We start from the raw sequence: 17,455 nt of genomic DNA on the forward strand, positions 1-17,455 counted from the left end.
TCCCTAACGCACAAAACAAAAGGCTCCACACCGATCAAAGAAGAAAAAGAAAAAGAAAAAGAAAAAAGGTTTCGATTTTGGGAATCAAAAATCTTCGCCAGATTCGATTAATCCGCCACTCGATCGCCATGGGACGCTTCGACGCAATCCTGGCAAGAATCCTAGGGTTCATCTGCTGCTACCGCTTCTGAAATCCCACCGATTCCTCTGTGTACTGGTGATGAGTTTGAGTTCGTCTATCCTCCAATGGCTCCGTCTTCTCCGTATATTCTTCATATCCTAGTAATAATAATAACTCTCAACTTCCTCGCAAACCCTAATTTTCATCGGCAATTAGGGTTAGGGTTTGCCTCCGCCTCGACGGACGAATTCTCACTCGATGATAAAGAGCTCGTTGATACGCTGTCGTTTCACGGCGACTACTCGCCGCCGTCGCCTCCCGCGCCCGCCCCGCCGCCTCACCCGCCCTCAGTCTCGTGCGAGGAGGATTTAAACGGCGTCGGATCGCTCAATGCCACGTGCAAGCTCAGTTACAGCTTGAATTTCACAGATGACGTGTACATAGGGGGAAACGGGAGTCTGTATATACTCCCAGGGGTGATGTTGAGTTGTCCAGTTGATGGTTGTTCGGTTACGGTCAACATGAGTGGTGAATTTAGGTTAGGTTTGAATGCCGTGATCATAGCTGGGACTGTTTCTATAGAGGCCTCGAATGCAACTTTGTTTAATGGCTCTTTGATTAATGTGACTGCTTTGGCGGGCCCACCGCCGGAGCAGACGAGTGGGACCCCGACGGGGGCCACGGGGGCGGGCGGGGGACACGGCGGGAGAGGTGCTAGTTGTGTGGTGGATAATAAGAAGTTGCCCGAGGATGTGTGGGGCGGGGATGTGTATTCGTGGTCTTCGTTGGGAGAGCCGTGGAGTTACGGTAGTAAAGGCGGAACAACGAATAGAGAGGAGGATTATGGTGGGAAAGGGGGTGGACGAATTGGGCTCGTGGTTATGAATAGTATTGAACTTCATGGGAATCTTTTGGCCGATGGAGGTGAAGGGGGTATCAAAGGTGGTGGAGGGTCTGGAGGCAGCATCAAAATCAAGGCGCCTAAAATGTAAAATCCTTCTTGACTAAATTTACTTGGTCATGTACCTCACTTCTCATAGTTATGATTTAGTTTTTTTTTTTTTTTCGCTTGCCTTTGGTTTAGGGATGATATGGTTAGTAAGCCGTGCCCAACTTAATGCAATATACGCGGTCTTTCCTTTAACGAGTTATGATTACTGCGTAGCATTTGTGTATTGTTTACACTGGTGTGCTTGTCACTGAGCAAATTTATGGCCGTTGTGTAAGAATATAAGGGAGTGGTGCAAATGTTTGCAGAGAATAAGAGTTATAAGTTATTCAAATGGTTGTATTTAATTGGATGCCAATCACCTGTGGTGAATTGGGTTGGTCATCTTTCGATAGGGTGCTGATCAAAAAAAAAAAAATCTTTCGATAGGGTATTAGGTATACAACCACACAACTATAGAATTGAGTCAACTGACAGATATGTACCAGGGATACACAATTCCCACAACTTCAACAAAACAATCCACCAAGAAGGGAATAGCCTTAAACCAAAAAAGTAGGGTAGAAAACAAACATACTTGTGAAAACCCAGATAGAGCAGAGGCAAGGAAAGAGTGTAAAATAGGTTAGTCAATGATGCTGCATAGAAAGGCAAAGAGTGTGAACTATATGTCGCATTTTTGTGAGGACTTCTGTACTTGACTGGTGAAACTTGTATTGAAGCAACTGAATCCATGAGTAGGTTTTTTCGAGGAGAGTGACTTCAGCGCTGTTTACTTTCTAAAGGTTCTATTGCTAAAGTAGATACATCACCGTTAATTTATGGATAAGAATGAAACATGCAATAATTTATCCTCGTTTTATGTACACGAATCCCTGTGCTATCGATGAAGGATAAACCTTATGCGGGTTAAGCTGGTAGTGGAATGGTCTCAGTTTCGTTAAGAATACCTCGAATTCAAGAAGATGAGTAAATTTAACTGTGGTAGAGAATTACATTGCAGAAGCTAGTTCTTTGGACTGAAAATTATAACTGGCTAGTCAGGAAATAAGAATGGTTTCTTTTTTGTCATCTTTGCTGTTTTCTGAAGGTCATAGGTGTTATTAGGTTGACTAGTGTGGTAGTTGGATGTGTATCTGGGTGCCAGTTATACACTTTGCGAGTTTTTTGATGTTTTGATCGCATTGGAATCAGTGGTGGACCCAGGAATTTCCTACAGCGGGGGCACATAATCATTCATAACCTTAAAAAGTTTCATCATCAACTACAATTATACACCATTAGGGAAATCAATTTATATATAAACACATATGCATCTTTGTGTGTGTGTGTGCGCGACTGCGCGTGCGTGCTTTCAAAAGTTTTTAAACATATCCACATATGTTTAACTATTCACCGCTAGATTTTTTATTAAGATACATCAAAACTTATATGGAGTAAATTTTGCGTAGCATAGAAGGTTAAAAGAATTAAGCGAACCAAGCGGTGAAGTGGCGAAACAGGTTTTGCAAAATTTTGTTTTACTATAATGTTTTTCTTGGGGCATTTTATTTTTCTTAATTCCTAACTTAATGAAAGTACTCTGATTTTCTGCAAGTGCAATTTGTCCACTCCCATATCTCTCCTTGTCGATCCAAACCATTCATATGACAGTGCTCACCAAATAAAATGTCCATGCAAAAATCCATTCTGATCAGACTCTCTGAACCACTTCATCGTAATACTTTTATTCAGAAATATACATGGTCTAACCATTTTTTTGCACAAAGAAAATGTTCTTAACAAGTTGTTCTGGGTGTCCGATCAACTTGAATTTTTGCGTGGAGAAATTATTTGACAATCTCTACATTATAAACATCTCAAATCATCGAGAAAAGATATCAATGTGTGCGAACTATACTTTGCTGTCCAAAATCGAACAAGAGGAAAACTTAGTCGAGAAAAATAGTATGGGATTGAGTGAGGGCACGTGACCCCATGCGCTCCATGGTAAGTCTGCCACCGATTGGAATGAGTAACTTAGGTGATGCAGAGAACTCATGTATAGGAGCTAATGAGTGCTTTAACTATTTTATGCAACTAAGAGTAATCTGGCTTTATTTTCTTTCCAATTCTTATTATGAAAAACAGGAGTGGTGGAGGCAATATACACGCTTGTGGAGGTAATGGATTTGCGGGAGGTGGTGGTGGAAGAGTTTCTGTCAATGTTTTCAGCCGGCATGATGACCCCAAATTCTTTGTCCATGGTAAGATTTCTAAGACAAAATCTTTGTTTACTAGTTTCGATAGGGGGATGTTTCGACGACCCAGTACAGTGATAATGCCCAACAATTAGAGGGTTAGAAGTTAAATTTCACCTTCATGGGGCAGACAGGATGCTGAGATCATTGGACATTTAACTTGAAAACAGACAAGTGCTACCTTATTATAAGTGTTTTTACTCCCCCGTAAAGCTTGTACTGTTTGATCTGGTTCTATCATTTCTCCCCAGCAAGTAATAGGTTGGAAGGAAAAATTAGCCTAGGCGGACGGGGCCTGAGATCTTTGGACATGTAACATATCCAACATTAAAATGGACAAGTTTTACCTAATGATAAGTGCTATTACTCCGATGTAGAGCTAACAAGTGGTTGATCTGGTTCGATTATTTCTCCTCTATTCCAATTTTAGGACATCTAGTGCCTGAGTTTCAATCATGATAAGGCAAGGATTATCTCAAAGTTTCTTTGAGGGAACTATGTTTCCTCTTTTAGATTAAATCCGTTATTCTGCAGGAGGTTGATTTTGTTTTCTGTACTTCCTCTTTTAGATAGATTAGACTTTGCTTTTTAAGTCTTTGGGTTATTTTGTCCCTAGAGCCCCCACTAGAAATAAGAGAGAAGAAGTTTGGTTTGATTGGTTATATGTTCAAACCTATACTGCATGAAATCTTCTAAAGTTTTGAAGTACCTGTGTAGAGAGCTTGACATTTGGGTTAGAGTATCTTGTGGGTATTGCCATCTCGTCTAGATGGACATGTGTCTCACAGACATGTTCAAGTAGTAGAGTTTCTATGGAACCATTCATCCGACTGCATTCCCAACGTAAATGTTCCGCCTTAGTTTGTAAGCACCATTGTGCTTTAAATTAACCAAAGAAATATTCGGCTATGGGAAATTTATCCATGGTGTCTTTGAGCATGATAATCAGAGGAATTCTTCATTTGGAGAAGTACATGCATCATCATTTGTCCCCGAGTACATAAAATGGATCCATATGTTTCTTGGATTTTGAATGCCAGAGGGTGGCTTAGACAATGTCTCATGGAGCTACTCTCTCTTATCCGTTAGGCTTTATAGCTCTTGTTACCTTAGAAATATGACTATTTATGTAACCCTTGAATTTGTAATAATTCGATCCCAGTAAATATAAGACCTTTCGAATTACAACATGTCTGTCCTCTTGCTTGCAGGGGGAATAAGCTACGGGTGTCTAGGAAACTCTGGTGCTGCGGGGACATTTTACGATGCTGTTCCTCGGAGACTTATTGTGAGCAATCACAACATGTCCACGGATACTGATACACTTCTTTTAGAGTTCCCTAATCAGCCGCTCTGGACAAATGTTTATATTCAAAATCATGCCAAAGCTACTGTTCCTTTGCTCTGGAGTCGTGTGCAGGTCATTGAATTGCCAATATTTTTTACTATCCCTGTCTGAAATAAATATTATTCTGTTGTAGAGTCTGAAAGAGTTCCAATGTTCTAAAAGGCGCTAGGCGCTAGTCGGGCGGCGACCCACCGCCTAGGCCCCCTTGGTGCCGCCTTGCAATTAAGTTTTTTTTCTTTTCTGCAGAGTCCAAACCCTAGGTGCCCGCCTAGCCCCTAGCCTCCTAGCCTCCCTGACCCACCACGTAGCGCCTAGGCGGCCGCCTTTTAGAACACTATTGAGTTCTACCGGGACAGCATTTCTAATTGCGGGTGTAAAGTAAGAACCGCAATATAATCATTAAACGACTCCTGTATCATAAGTACCGGTCGGGGGGTCTTTCAAACTGGCCGGTCCATGGAGAATATAAACATTAAATGATTCCTGTCGCTTGCTTTGGCTCAGCCGCTCCATGCATAACATTAGTGTGAGAATGCTCAATAACTTCACATATTGATGAACTAACATCATTTTCTGATGTGCATGAGATTTACATGCTCATGGTCTTTATCCCCGAGCATCACATGCTGATGAACTTGAACCTGTTTTTGGCTTTCTTTCTTTTTTTCTTTTGTCATTTGTAGAAGATGGTTGTTTATCCAGACTAAACATACCTTGGAATTAAAGAAACTTAGCTTGCATATTGGTAATTGGTTTTGAGCTGGATGCTTTAACAAGTTAAAAATGGATTTCATTTGGTACTCTTCAAAGTGAAAGTTTGTATTTCTCTTCAGAAGACAAGGCTTGCTATCATGTGCTCTGACTTCTTAGATGTTTTCGTCTGTCTTCTACATGATTCTGCATTTACTATTTGAGTGGTTTACGTCTATTCGAGATATTCATCTACGGATGCAACATATAGGTTCAAGGACAACTTAGTTTATCCTGTGGCGCTGCTTTGAGCTTCGGGCTTGTACATTATGCGTTGTCAGAGTTTGAGTTAATGGCAGAAGAGCTCTTAATGAGTGACTCGGTAATCAAGGCAAGTGACTGATATTTCTCTTTTGGCCTGTATTTTGTTTTTAGTTTTGTTCATAGTAGGTTGCATGAAACCTGATTATTGAGTATTGGAGTTTGTTACCATTTTGATTTGTAGCTAATTAACAGCTTTATGAAGTCACATGACCCAATGTGGTAGTTTTTTAGTCAGCTGGATATGTCCTTCCATTGGGCTCGATGCATATGCATCATTCTGCTAATGTGCCGTATATTCTCAGGATCTCACCAGCTTGCCTCACTTACTAAATGAAAACCCATGCCCAGTATAGAAGCTAAACTTCAAAAATGTGTCACTTTGTATTCATGAGTCAAAACGTAAAGTTGTACGGCTGAACATATATCAAGATCATGCCTATATTTTTAGGTTAGAAATTTGAGTCTTTATAATGTCCTCTTCTGTGAGAAAGTACACATTCATTGCTTGACGTTCTTATTTTGCCTTTGGTTTCTTAAGGAGAAAGCTATAAATTGCTTTCTCTTTAAAAGTCTTGTTAACTAATTACTGCTAGTATTAGGCTTTTAGCTATCTTCAGATCTCATATTTGATTGAATTTATATTTCTTGTTGGCATAATGAAAATAAATTGGTTCCATATCTTCCGGACTACTTCAGTTTACAAAACTTGTCTATGATCTTATGTCCATCTCTCCTGTTGTACTATTTGCAGTCTCATTGGTTTTGAAGCATGGAAGATACTAGTTCATCAGTCCTGTTGATCTTTAGAACCTCCTTACTACATTTATCATGTTTGTATAAATGGAATTAAAATGTCCCTATTTCCACAAGTAATAGCTGCAATATAGGTTTTCCTATCGGTTTTAATATTTAATAAGGGTGCAATATGTTGACGATATCTTCGGTTGTAGGTATATGGGTCTTTGCGAATGTCAGTCAAAATTCAGTTGATGTGGAATTCAAAAATCCTTATAGATGGTGACGGTGATGCAATTGTTGCAACATCATTGCTAGAGGCCAGCAATTTAGTGGTTTTGAGGGTAACTCATACACGCTTATCTGAGGCCAGCTTTTTCTAACTTTGGTTTATGTTGCATTCTTGTATGACACTGTTAACTGTATTTGGTTGGCAGGAATCGTCTGTTATTCATTCGAATGCTAATTTGGGAGTTCATGGGCAAGGGTTTTTGAATTTGTCTGGACAGGGAGATGTGATTGAAGCCCAGCGTTTGGTTGTATCGTTATTTTATGGTATAAGTGTAAGTCGAATGCTCTTCACATATTGCAAATGTTTATTTGTTTGTGAAGACTGTAAATCTGAAGGATTTTGCTTACTTCATTTCTTTTCTTCGTGATGACGGATGGGGTAACTAGTTGAACCTGATTCTTCATAACCGAGTGGTTTAATTAACTAAGTAACTAAGCATTTTGCTTTTGTTGCTTTTGACCTTTTCTTTTGGATAAGCTTCCCCTGCAGGTGTATGGTTTTCTCTTTTACTGCATTATTATTTCCATTGTGATATTCTGTGGAAAATTGTTAAGCCCCACAATATCTTGATTCAGTGTATACTCCATAATCACTTCCACGAGAGTTGTACAGTGTACTAAACTACTATTGAAAAGAATTTCTTAGGACTATATCACCTCTCAGTACATGCTTGTAAAGGGAGCTGAGTTTTGTTCACCCTCCTTAAAAGAGGCTGAACATTACCCTCCTTGTTGGTTGAAATGGTGTGGATCCCACCGCAAAGTGATGTCATGCTTACCAAAAAGTGTATTGCATGGTAAGCATGACATCACTTGTGGTGGGATCCACACCATTTCAACCAATAAAATGGAGGGTAATGTTCACCCTGAGGGTGAACAAAATTGCACTCTTGTAAAGGCCTTAAAATTCGGTTATTGGCGGCGTTGATTTGCAAGTTTGAACTTGCGAAACTTCTTTTGTTCACGAGTTCCAGGCTATCTTCTGTTGTAAATATTAAATAATTACTCAAGGCTTATAATTTCTAGTTATTGCTTTCTTGACATTAATTGCTTCTCATATTCCTTGTTGCATTTTTGCTCTAATATTTTTCTTTCCATTTTTCTGACTTGGTTTTTCTCCTTTTATTTTCTTTCATTCGGATGCATTCATGTTTAAGCATACCTATTTACATTTGAATCTTCTCTTATCACATGAAGGTTGGGCCTGGGTCAGTTTTGAGAGGTCCCTTAGAGAATGCAAGCAGTAATTATGTGTAAGCACTGTACTTTATGGAAAGTCGCAGTTTGTGTTTAAGCTGCTATAGTTTGTTAAGTTGATTTTCTTCTGAATGGTAGGACACCAAGACTCTATTGCGAACTCCAGGATTGCCCCAAGGAACTGCTTCATCCACCTGAAGATTGCAACCTGAACTCTTCACTGTCCTTCACTCTTGAGGTGTGTGTTAGTTCATATTGAACTACATTATTTGAGGTTTCTCTTATTTGCATGCAAAATATGATGGAGTTGGTTAACTTTGCAGATTTGTCGAGTCGAAGATGTTAGAGTCGAGGGTATAATAGAAGGATCTGTTGTCCATTTCCATTGGGTTAGAACTGTAGACGTTCAGTCATCTGGTGCAGTAAGTGCATCTGGACTGGGTATGCTCTATCACTATTTCGCTTGTCCTTTCTTTCTCAGTCTCTTTTGTCCCTGTTAAAACTTTCTTCTTTAACTTCCCGATCTAAATTATGCATCTTTGGTGAAAGCATGTCCTCTGTAATTTCACTTTGGGAGTATGCAGGGTGCACTGGTGGGGTGGGCAGAGGAAGATTTTTGAGCAATGGTCTTGGTGGTGGCGGTGGACATGGTGGGAAAGGTGGTAGCGGTTATTATAATGGCAGTGCTATTGAGGGTGGTGTTGCATATGGGAATGCTGATTTGCCTTGTGAACTTGGCAGTGGAAGTGGAAATGATAGTCTGCCTGATGCAACTTCAGGTGGCGGTATCATAGGTAAGCTTTTGAATTGATGAGTTCAGTTCATGCAGTTAAATAACATGAGGTGCGGCTTAGGTGCATATATTAGAAGAATCGTCATTTGTCAGGCAAATGTTTCATGCTGTAATGCTTGCCATATCTTGAATATGCTTCAAATATGCAACCATGTGGCTGAAAAGCTAGTTTTTTTTTTTTGCAAGTATTTGGAGATCTGTTGTAATGGGAACACTTTCAATATACATAAAATTTCATCTTGAGGAGATGACTGGTTTTGTGTTTCTGTTTTGCAATATGGTCTTTACACCCTTTGCCTTGGGTACTGTTTCATCTCTGAAGCTAATAATTCGTTATTCTTGTCATCAAGGCTTGATCTGGGTTTTGTTGTGAAAATACCGCGATCCCGTTTAGTTTTTGCCGGGCAGATAGCAGTTGTTATTTGGTTATCAAATATTAATTCAGATGCATGCATGTTATCAACATTCTTCATTCCTTGACTGTTGTTGGTTGTGTTTAATTTGTGTCTCTTTCATGTCTTCTTTCCTTTTCCTCTCTTTTTTAGTCTTTCTTTCTTCTCTTTTATTTTTTGGTTTATTTTATTATTTTTTGGGACCTTATAGATTGGAGGCTTGGTTGCGAAATATATTTGTAACTGTTTGATACGCTTTCTGTACTTGTGTCATGACAAAATTTCATGTGGCTAATTCCGGGAATGAGCAGAATTCACCCCATTTTGTTTGGCTGCGATGTTTCTTATATGCATGTTCTGATACCATATGATTGCCTGTTTCATTCATTGGATTCTAGGTATGACTAGGCGATCTCTTTTATTGCCCTAATCTGAATGATATTGCCCATGTTGCATTTGTGATTTTCTGCAGTTCTTTTTCCTGAAGAGATGGTTTATTTAGTTTATTTTATTCTTTCTGTTCAAGCAGTGATGGGTTCGTTGGAGCATTCATTGTCAAGTTTGTCCATTGATGGTTCACTTAGAGCTGATGGAGGAAGTTTTGGGGAAAGTTTCAGAAAGCAGGCTGATGTAATCACTGCCGACGTTGGTCCAGGTGGCGGATCAGGCGGAACTATTCTTTTATTTGTTCATACATTGGCCCTCGGTGAATCTTCTTCTCTCTCAACTGTTGGAGGACATGGGGGTCCTTATAGTGGCGGTGGCGGTGGTGGAAGGATTCACTTTCATTGGGCAGATATTCCCATTGGGGATGATTATATGCCCATAGCAAGGGTAAAAGGAGCTATTCATGTCGGGTGCGTTCTCAACCTTCATACTATTATTTCATTAGGACTGGCTAGGTATTGCAGACATTTTTAGCAGAGTTTCTTTACTTCAGTGGGTTCATGTACTAAACATGTGCTAATGCTGTGCGTAGTATGAAACTTCCTGTGAGATGGTGAACATGTGAATACTAGAAGACGGTTTGGGTTCCATGGACTAATCCGTTTTTAATATCCTGTGCAAATTGTAGTTATCGATTTTGGTGTTATTGGTAATCGAGCCCAGCAGTTGGATATCTTGACGTTCTTCCACAGTTATAATGTTCTTTTATTTAATGCGCGTCTCGTTCCTCATTGTGGAAAAGATTTGAAACATCCATTATCTTTTTGGTTTTCTAATTTTTGTGGGCTAATCTCTCTCTCTCTCTCTCTCTCTCTCTCTCTCTCTCTCTATTAAATGCTCGTGCTTCTCAAGAGGTCCTCATCGGAGTTCTTGGGCGCTGAATTCTTAGCGAATCTCATGCATAATTGTTGTCATGCTCATTTATGCATTTAACTGTCTCATTTATGTTGACCCCAATTGATTGGGACACAAGGCTTGGTTTGGTTTGGTAACTGTCTCCAAGGTGTTGTTCGGAATTTGAGCCTCTATTTTTTCATTGCCCCCTTTATTATTTGGGCAGGGGAGGGATAGGCAGAGGTCAGGACTATGTTGGGGAGAACGGAACAGTCACTGGAAAAGCTTGTCCAAAAGGGCTTTATGGCATCTTTTGTCAGGTTACTTCGCTATTTCAGCATTTTATGCTGTCCTTTTCACTTTTACTATAAGGAGTCGGGACTGTGTTAATGTCTTGGTTGGAGTTTAATCACTTCATTAACATGTTGTTAGCCGAAAGCTTAGTTGACATTTGTTTTCTTGTTGGTGGTTTTGTACTAAAATTCAATATTGTAAATGAATTCACTTCATTCATTTGCTGGCCACCACTTACATGCTTAGCAAAGAATGCAACTTGGTTAATTGCTTCCATGCCGTCCAATAGAAGAGAGGGGGAGCATTTTTTTTTCCACCTTATTATTGACTTTTATTTTTAACATGTGAGGTTACTTTAATGCAGGAATGCCCAGTTGGGAGTTTTAAAAATGTTAGTGGGTCTGATAGAGCCCTTTGTAGAGATTGCCCATCCCATGAGCTCCCACATCGTGCTGTATATATTTCAATGCGAGGTACCTTTAGTTAACTTGCTTCTTTGTTCTGAAGGATTGTTGGTTTTTTTACTGTTGTTGGATTTATTCCTACCATTTTTAGAATGGCATTTTGTCCTCTAGCAGATTCGTATTGTTCACTCTTTTCCTCTTAATTTTGTTGCCCCTTTCCCTTTGTCATCTAGTTATTTTATTTGTTCGGGGTTCAGGTGGCAGGCGATGTACTGCCATTCTGTTTGGAGGGGGAGGTTGCCCTTACCTATATTGGATACATTCTTGGGTTCTTCTCTGGTTGTTTTGGTTGACGTGCTAATCTTCCCATTCATTGTTCCGCTCCATTCAAACACTACTTGTAAAAAGTGGTACCTTTTGCTATTATTTAAGTCACTGTAGATTCCCCTCACATGGGTAGCATGTCGATTCGGGAAGACAGCTAGGAGTTTGAGATCTCGTACAAACCAGCACTGAAATTTGCTTACTGGCCACCGGAGCTAACTGGCAGGTAGCCCTCGCTTAAGCCACTGATTCTCTGATATTTTTTACAGGTGGTGTTGTTGATACTCCTTGTCCATACAAGTGCATTTCTGACAGATATCACATGCCACACTGCTACACAGCCCTTGAAGAATTGATATATACATTTGGGGGCCCATGGTTATTTGTTTTTATTCTGGTGGTTCTCCTCATTTTGCTAGCGCTGGTGCTTAGTGTTGCTCGAATGAAATTTGTCAATGCGGATGAATTACCTGGTCTAGTGCCAACAAGACGTGGCTTGCAGATAGATCGTTCATTCCCCTTTTTGGAGTCGTTGAACGAGGTCCAACGTGATCTATTTCTCTGCTTTCTCATCTTGTCTTGTCGGGCATTTGATTCACATTGCTTCGAAGTATTCTACCATGGCTCCAGATTATCATGAAAATTATGTTCTGTTTTCTCTAGGTATTGGAAACAAGTAGAACTGAGGAATCTCAAACTCATGTGCATAGAATGTACTTTATGGGGCCTAATGCTTTTGGTGAACCATGGCATCTTGCTTACTCTCCTCCAGAACAAGTAACAGAAATCGTGTAAGCTCTCTCTGTGTGTGCGCGCGCGCACCTGTGCCTCTGTGCCTCTGTGTGTGCACTAACAATATCCATGCCAAATATTTTCACTCAGATGTTTATTCCTAATTGTTATTCAATTCTGTGATTATCTTGGAACTCAAATGGTTTTCTTGTTGATTCATATCATAAATGGCTCCAAGCGGTAAAATTATTTCATGAGATAAAAGGGGCTGGTTAGTGGCACACCAAGCACATGGAAAAGCTTCCTAGCTTTTGTGAACACTTGTAAACGCTTTCTTAAATATTTGGTTGATGAGGCAGATATGAGGATGCATTCAATATATTTGTGGATGAGATCAATGCGCTTGCCGCCTATCAGTGGTGGGAAGGATCAGTCTACAGCATTCTTTCACCTCTAGCATATCCACTTGCATGGTCTTGGCTGCAGTGGCGCCAGAAAATGAAAATACAACGCCTACGTGAATTTGTTCGATCGGAATATGATCATGCTTGCTTGCGCTCTTGCCGTTCACGTGCTCTCTATGAAGGGCTGAAGGTATTCTTCTGAATTCTCTTCTAAATTCATCGTTCAACATTCTAGACATAGATTCATAACTAATGTGGTTAGGTCCATTGTTAACTTTCTGATTGAGGAATTAAATGTACTTTTGTTGGTTCAGCACCTTGCCCCCTCCCCTGACTCTCCTAACATAAGAAATGCAAGTGTCAAGGGTGCCAATTTGGAGGAACGACTAGGTTTTTTTTGTCTGTTGGCAGAGCTCTTACTAATACGGATCTCAATGCATTTCATGTCATTATAATATTTTGATATGCTATTTGTATATCTACCTGATAGGATTACCAGTTTTTGTTATTTCATTGGAGGTCGTCAACTGCTTTTAGAGTTAACATATATTCGTTTCTCTCAGGTAGCTGCAACTTCTGATCTAATGCTGGCATATGTGGATTTTTTCCTTGGTGGAGATGAAAAAAGAGCTGACCTTCCTCCTAAACTTCATCAACGATTTCCAATGTCTTTGGTGTTTGGAGGAGATGGAAGTTACATGGCTCCCTTCTCACTTCACAGTGACAACATCCTTACTAGCCTCATGAGTCAGGTCTGGTATCTGTGACAAGAGTAATTGAGTTCTGGATTACCAATCAGATTAGTTGTTGTCTGTGTAACTTCTCTTTTTTGTGGCCTCTTGTATTAAAATGCTGTTATTATTGTTATTTTTACACATTGCAGTCTTTCCCTCCTACCATTTGGTTTCGATTAGTGGCCGGTCTAAATGCTCAATTGCGTCTAGTTCGCCGGGGACATTTAAGAACAGGTTTTCGTTCAATTATGAGCTGGCTTGAAACACATGGAAATCCTACTTTAAGTGCCTATGGTGTACGTGTTGATCTGGCTAGCTTTCAGCCTACTGCTTGTGGTTATCACCAGTTTGGACTTATTGTAAGTGCTGTTGAAGACGGAAGTGTGCAGCCATCAGTTGAAGGGCCATATGTATCTTTGTTATCAGAGCAACAGTCGTGGTAATTTGCCTACACTTTTGTTCAGTATTTTCCATTTAATTAAGGAGTTCCCATGGAATCAACAATATAGAATGAAAGAGTATCTTGATTTTTCTTTCCTATCTGATACACAGCTTACTTGGTAATCATGGGAGAAAAGCCGTAGATGTATTGCCGCATAAAAGGGTAGTTGGAGGAATTTTACAAACCAAAAGCTTACAAACACTTGGAGAGAGGAAGACTCTTTATTATCCCCTCTCTTTTGTGCTTCATAACACCAAACCTATTGGTCATCAGGTAAAATGGTCTGTTTCAAGAATGTTATCTGCAGATACCTCATGACTATGAGTGCTTCACTTCAATTGTCTGAGATTAACTTCTGCATCATTGCAGGATCTTGTTGGTCTGGTCATATCAATACTACTGCTGGGAGATTTTAGCTTAGTCTTGCTTACTTTGCTTCAGCTATACTCTATTTCGCTTCTGGATTTGTTCTTGTTTTTGTTTATTCTTCCTCTTGGGATACTATTTCCATTCCCAGCTGGAATCAATGCGTTATTTAGTCATGGAGCCAGGCGAGCATCAGGTCTTGCACGTTTCTATGCTCTGTGGAACATCATGTCTTTGGTAAATGTTGTAAGTTGTTCTCCACCCCTTCTCATCATTTAAAATATAGGAGGCTCGAACCAATTGGACAAAGGTCCCATTCAAAACATTTTGCATCACATATGGTGGCTGACTATGTGAGAGGAAAAGTTATGGTGTAGACATTACTTCTGTCTTTATAATAACTGAATTATAGGGTGAATGACAAATTATGTTAGCCTTTTTCTCAGTTTACTTATCATGTTTCTACAGTCGGCGCCAAAATTTTACTTTGCAAAGCTGATGAATTTGTTGGAACAGGAAGATGTATTCCAAATTTAGTTGTCTGAGAATGTAGGTTTTATGAAAGTCGACTCCCTTCCCCCAACCTCTCTCTCTCAATTTTTTGAACCCCAAGGTTGGTGTTATTCATATCTATGATTAATTAAAGCTTGAGCTACTCTTGTTGGGAGTTTATTTCATGTCTAGTGATAGGGATATGCAGACTTTTGTAACATGGTTTCATTTCTTCTTGTTCTTTGGAACTAGATCTGGTTTATTTGTCGTTTGCTAGAGGTAAAAGCAACCACTTTGTGGAAATTGTGCCAAAAAGTTGGTCTTTGCATAGTCTTTGGTCTTCCCTTTCCAACAGCCTTGGTTATTGACCTTGGGGGACATCGTCTAGTAGAGTTTGGTCGAACACCATGGAGTCATACTCTTTCCTTTCATTTTGACAAGAACAAATATGTTCCTGTCTATGTTGCGAATTCTCATTTGTATCCTTGTTGTGGCAGGTAGTTGCTTTCATATGTGGATTTGGTCATTATTCAAGTAAAAAGCATCCAAACTTTCAGCCCTGGAATTTTAGCATGTAAGGAGTGTTCCTCTACACATGATCTTCCATTGTCTGTAATACATCCTTGAATAATAGCGGATCCTAGTCATAATTTGACATTTGGGCATGGTACCTATGCTGGCTATTGTGTGTGCAGGGATGAAAGTGGATGGTGGATGCTTCCTTCTGGACTTGTGCTGTGTAAAGTTATCCAAGCACGACTCATCAATTATCATGTGGCTAACCTAGAGATTCAAGACCGCACATTGTATAGTAATGACCCAGATATGTTCTGGCAGTCATGAAAGGATTTCATTGACTGATTATAGGCCACCTTCCTAGATATTCGTCTTTACGGTCTCTGCATTTGTTTAAACCTTTGTAAAGATAGCTGGCAGAAGGGGAGAGAGAGAGAGAGAGTGAGACAGGGATAGAGCATACCATGTATCCACAGTCAAACGGAAGTGTTTACTCTAACTTTTCATTTATAGAATCTCCATTTTTTGTGCCTATTTTAACAAATACTTTCTTGCTATTGTCATTCGATAGTGCTCCACCCCTTTTCATGCTACTAGAAAAACAGGAATTATGACGGGTTTTTGAAAGATTCACCTAGGATGCTGGAAGCCCATGAAAATAGCTAATCAAACCGTTCTTCAAGAAAGGCATAAATTGTATTAGCCAAATTCTGTACAATTGGGGACTAATTCAAATTGTATGCCACTCACCAACCGCCTAGCAGGTTAGTGGAATTTAATTCTTTTCATTTGTTGATCTCCTACCTTTAAGATTATTATTGGAAAATGCATTAAAGGTTTTCTAGAAGTCTCCGAATATTTCCAGTCCGGATCTTCTAGAACCTCAGGACCTCTCCGGAGTGTTCCGGGGCATGCTAGAACTTTTTGGAATCGTAGGGATTATGATGAAATCTTCTTGCTTCTCCGGAAACTTCTAGAATTCTTTCTATAACTCTTGTTCAAGAATTGTCCTTGTCTAGAAGATTCTTTTGCTCCTGATAAATAGGAGACGGAAACTCATTTTGAAAGTGTATGTTGAGAGCAAGATGGAAACTCATTTTGTAGGTGTGTGATGAGAGCACAAAGTGTGTTATGTTCTTTGTTTGTTAAGAAGCAGAGATAAAGGTTCAAGTAATGATGGAAGGATGTTTAGTTAAAACAAATGGTTTCCATGATAATTGCTTTGAACATATTTACCTTGTAGAGTTTAGAAAAATTACAGAATGTTGTTTCGTCCCTGGTGATGAATCTCCCAATCATTGAATCTGCAGCTAGGTGGATTATAAGAAAGTCGGTTGGGGTCACTAAGGCTTGGCAATGGGTTTTTTTTTTTGCCAGGCTTGGCAATGGATTGTTTACTTACATCCATTGTCAGTTCTTCACTTGAGTTGTGAGATATTTCTACTAGGTCTCTGCAATGAAGCACCGTCAACTCTAGAGGTCAAAGTGTCGCAGTGTCCGGACATGCAGGGACACGTGGCATGTCCAATAATTTAATTTATATTTTTTAGTGGGACACGGGGGACACCGATGGTGACACGGTAGGGGTTAAACTGTAATAAATAAATATACACGTGGTGTGTCCTCTACCATATCCGTGTCCCCAATTTTTTTAGAATAATTTGTTCCAATTTTTTGTCTAGTTTGTTTGTCAAGGTGGCATGGGTAGCAGTCCAGCCACATCATGAGTGGGAAAGCTTTCTGTTGGTTCAGTATAATCACGAAGGTTGAAAAAATTTCAGAGAATAATTGACTGGTTTAGCGTTCTACTAAATTGACTGTTTCTTACAGTAGAACTTGAGGATTAGGAATTGGGGCAGTCCAATGCGCAATATTTGCTTATATATGTTGCATCACCTAGTTAAGGTATAGTATTCTACTTTTGCTTAAATGGATACAAGTGGAACTTGGATTCGTAATCATGAACATTGGTGAAACGCAGGTTATGAACATATTGGACAGCTACAGAGGTTCCAATGTGGCCAAGAGATCTCTAGGTCTGCGTCAGCTAGTCAAATCACCGAAACACATGTTTGCTATGCATCCATTTACGCGGGCAGAAAACATGGAAGTTTGTACTAACGAAGAATTATTGCAATGACAGAAAGGCCAACAACTGTCTGATATGTGTTATTTTAAGAAAATTGCACATATTGTTTCCATTTGATGTAATGTAGGACTTGTTTTAAGAAAATTTCGATGCTCGTCTTCGTTGAAGGGGAAATGGATTTAGATTATTTCTGTAAATAATCCTTGATCTGATATATGAAAAATGTGATTGTGCGCTGATGATGTATTTTTTTCTTCTCGTAAAATTGTTTCAAATGTGTGTTGGTGGACTTTCTGC

General features: G+C 39.6%; 1 protein-coding gene and 1 long non-coding RNA gene across 2 annotated transcripts; both read left to right on the plus strand.

Moving 5' to 3' along the window:
* The first annotated feature begins 9 nt into the window (after positions 1 to 9).
* LOC131320103 (uncharacterized) lies at positions 10 to 15,613 on the plus strand. The gene is made up of 22 exons (XM_058350690.1): positions 10 to 1,109; positions 3,201 to 3,316; positions 4,522 to 4,730; positions 5,620 to 5,739; positions 6,623 to 6,751; positions 6,845 to 6,970; positions 7,896 to 7,951; positions 8,034 to 8,133; positions 8,219 to 8,336; positions 8,480 to 8,689; positions 9,610 to 9,937; positions 10,588 to 10,681; positions 11,020 to 11,128; positions 11,653 to 11,924; positions 12,047 to 12,174; positions 12,475 to 12,709; positions 13,083 to 13,271; positions 13,403 to 13,692; positions 13,806 to 13,968; positions 14,065 to 14,307; positions 15,051 to 15,127; positions 15,249 to 15,613. The coding sequence occupies exons 1-22, from the start codon at positions 247 to 249 to the stop codon at positions 15,394 to 15,396; spliced, it is 4,323 nt and encodes a 1,440-aa protein (XP_058206673.1). The 5' UTR covers positions 10 to 246; the 3' UTR covers positions 15,397 to 15,613.
* Positions 15,614 to 15,840: 227 nt separating this feature from the next.
* On the plus strand, positions 15,841 to 17,393 carry LOC131320107 (uncharacterized). Its single transcript, XR_009198106.1, has 2 exons — positions 15,841 to 16,169; positions 16,752 to 17,393. It is a non-coding gene; the product is annotated as an uncharacterized LOC131320107 (long non-coding RNA).
* Positions 17,394 to 17,455: the final 62 nt, after the last annotated feature.

Source organism: Rhododendron vialii, chromosome 3a, assembly GCF_030253575.1.
Source record: "Rhododendron vialii isolate Sample 1 chromosome 3a, ASM3025357v1".
Classification (NCBI taxonomy): domain Eukaryota; kingdom Viridiplantae; phylum Streptophyta; class Magnoliopsida; order Ericales; family Ericaceae; genus Rhododendron; species Rhododendron vialii.

What these genes read in the sequence shown, in the direction of transcription:
- LOC131320103 (XM_058350690.1), top strand. Translation starts at nt 247, where the DNA reads ATGGCTCCGTCTTCTCCGTATATTCTTCATATCCTAGTAATAATAATA. An exon ending in CCCCAAATTCTTTGTCCATG is followed by an intron (nt 3,317 to 4,521) that starts GTAAGATTTCTA and finishes TCTTGCTTGCAG; the next exon opens with GGGGAATAAGCTACGGGTGT. An exon ending in TGCTCTGGAGTCGTGTGCAG is followed by an intron (nt 4,731 to 5,619) that starts GTCATTGAATTG and finishes TGCAACATATAG; the next exon opens with GTTCAAGGACAACTTAGTTT.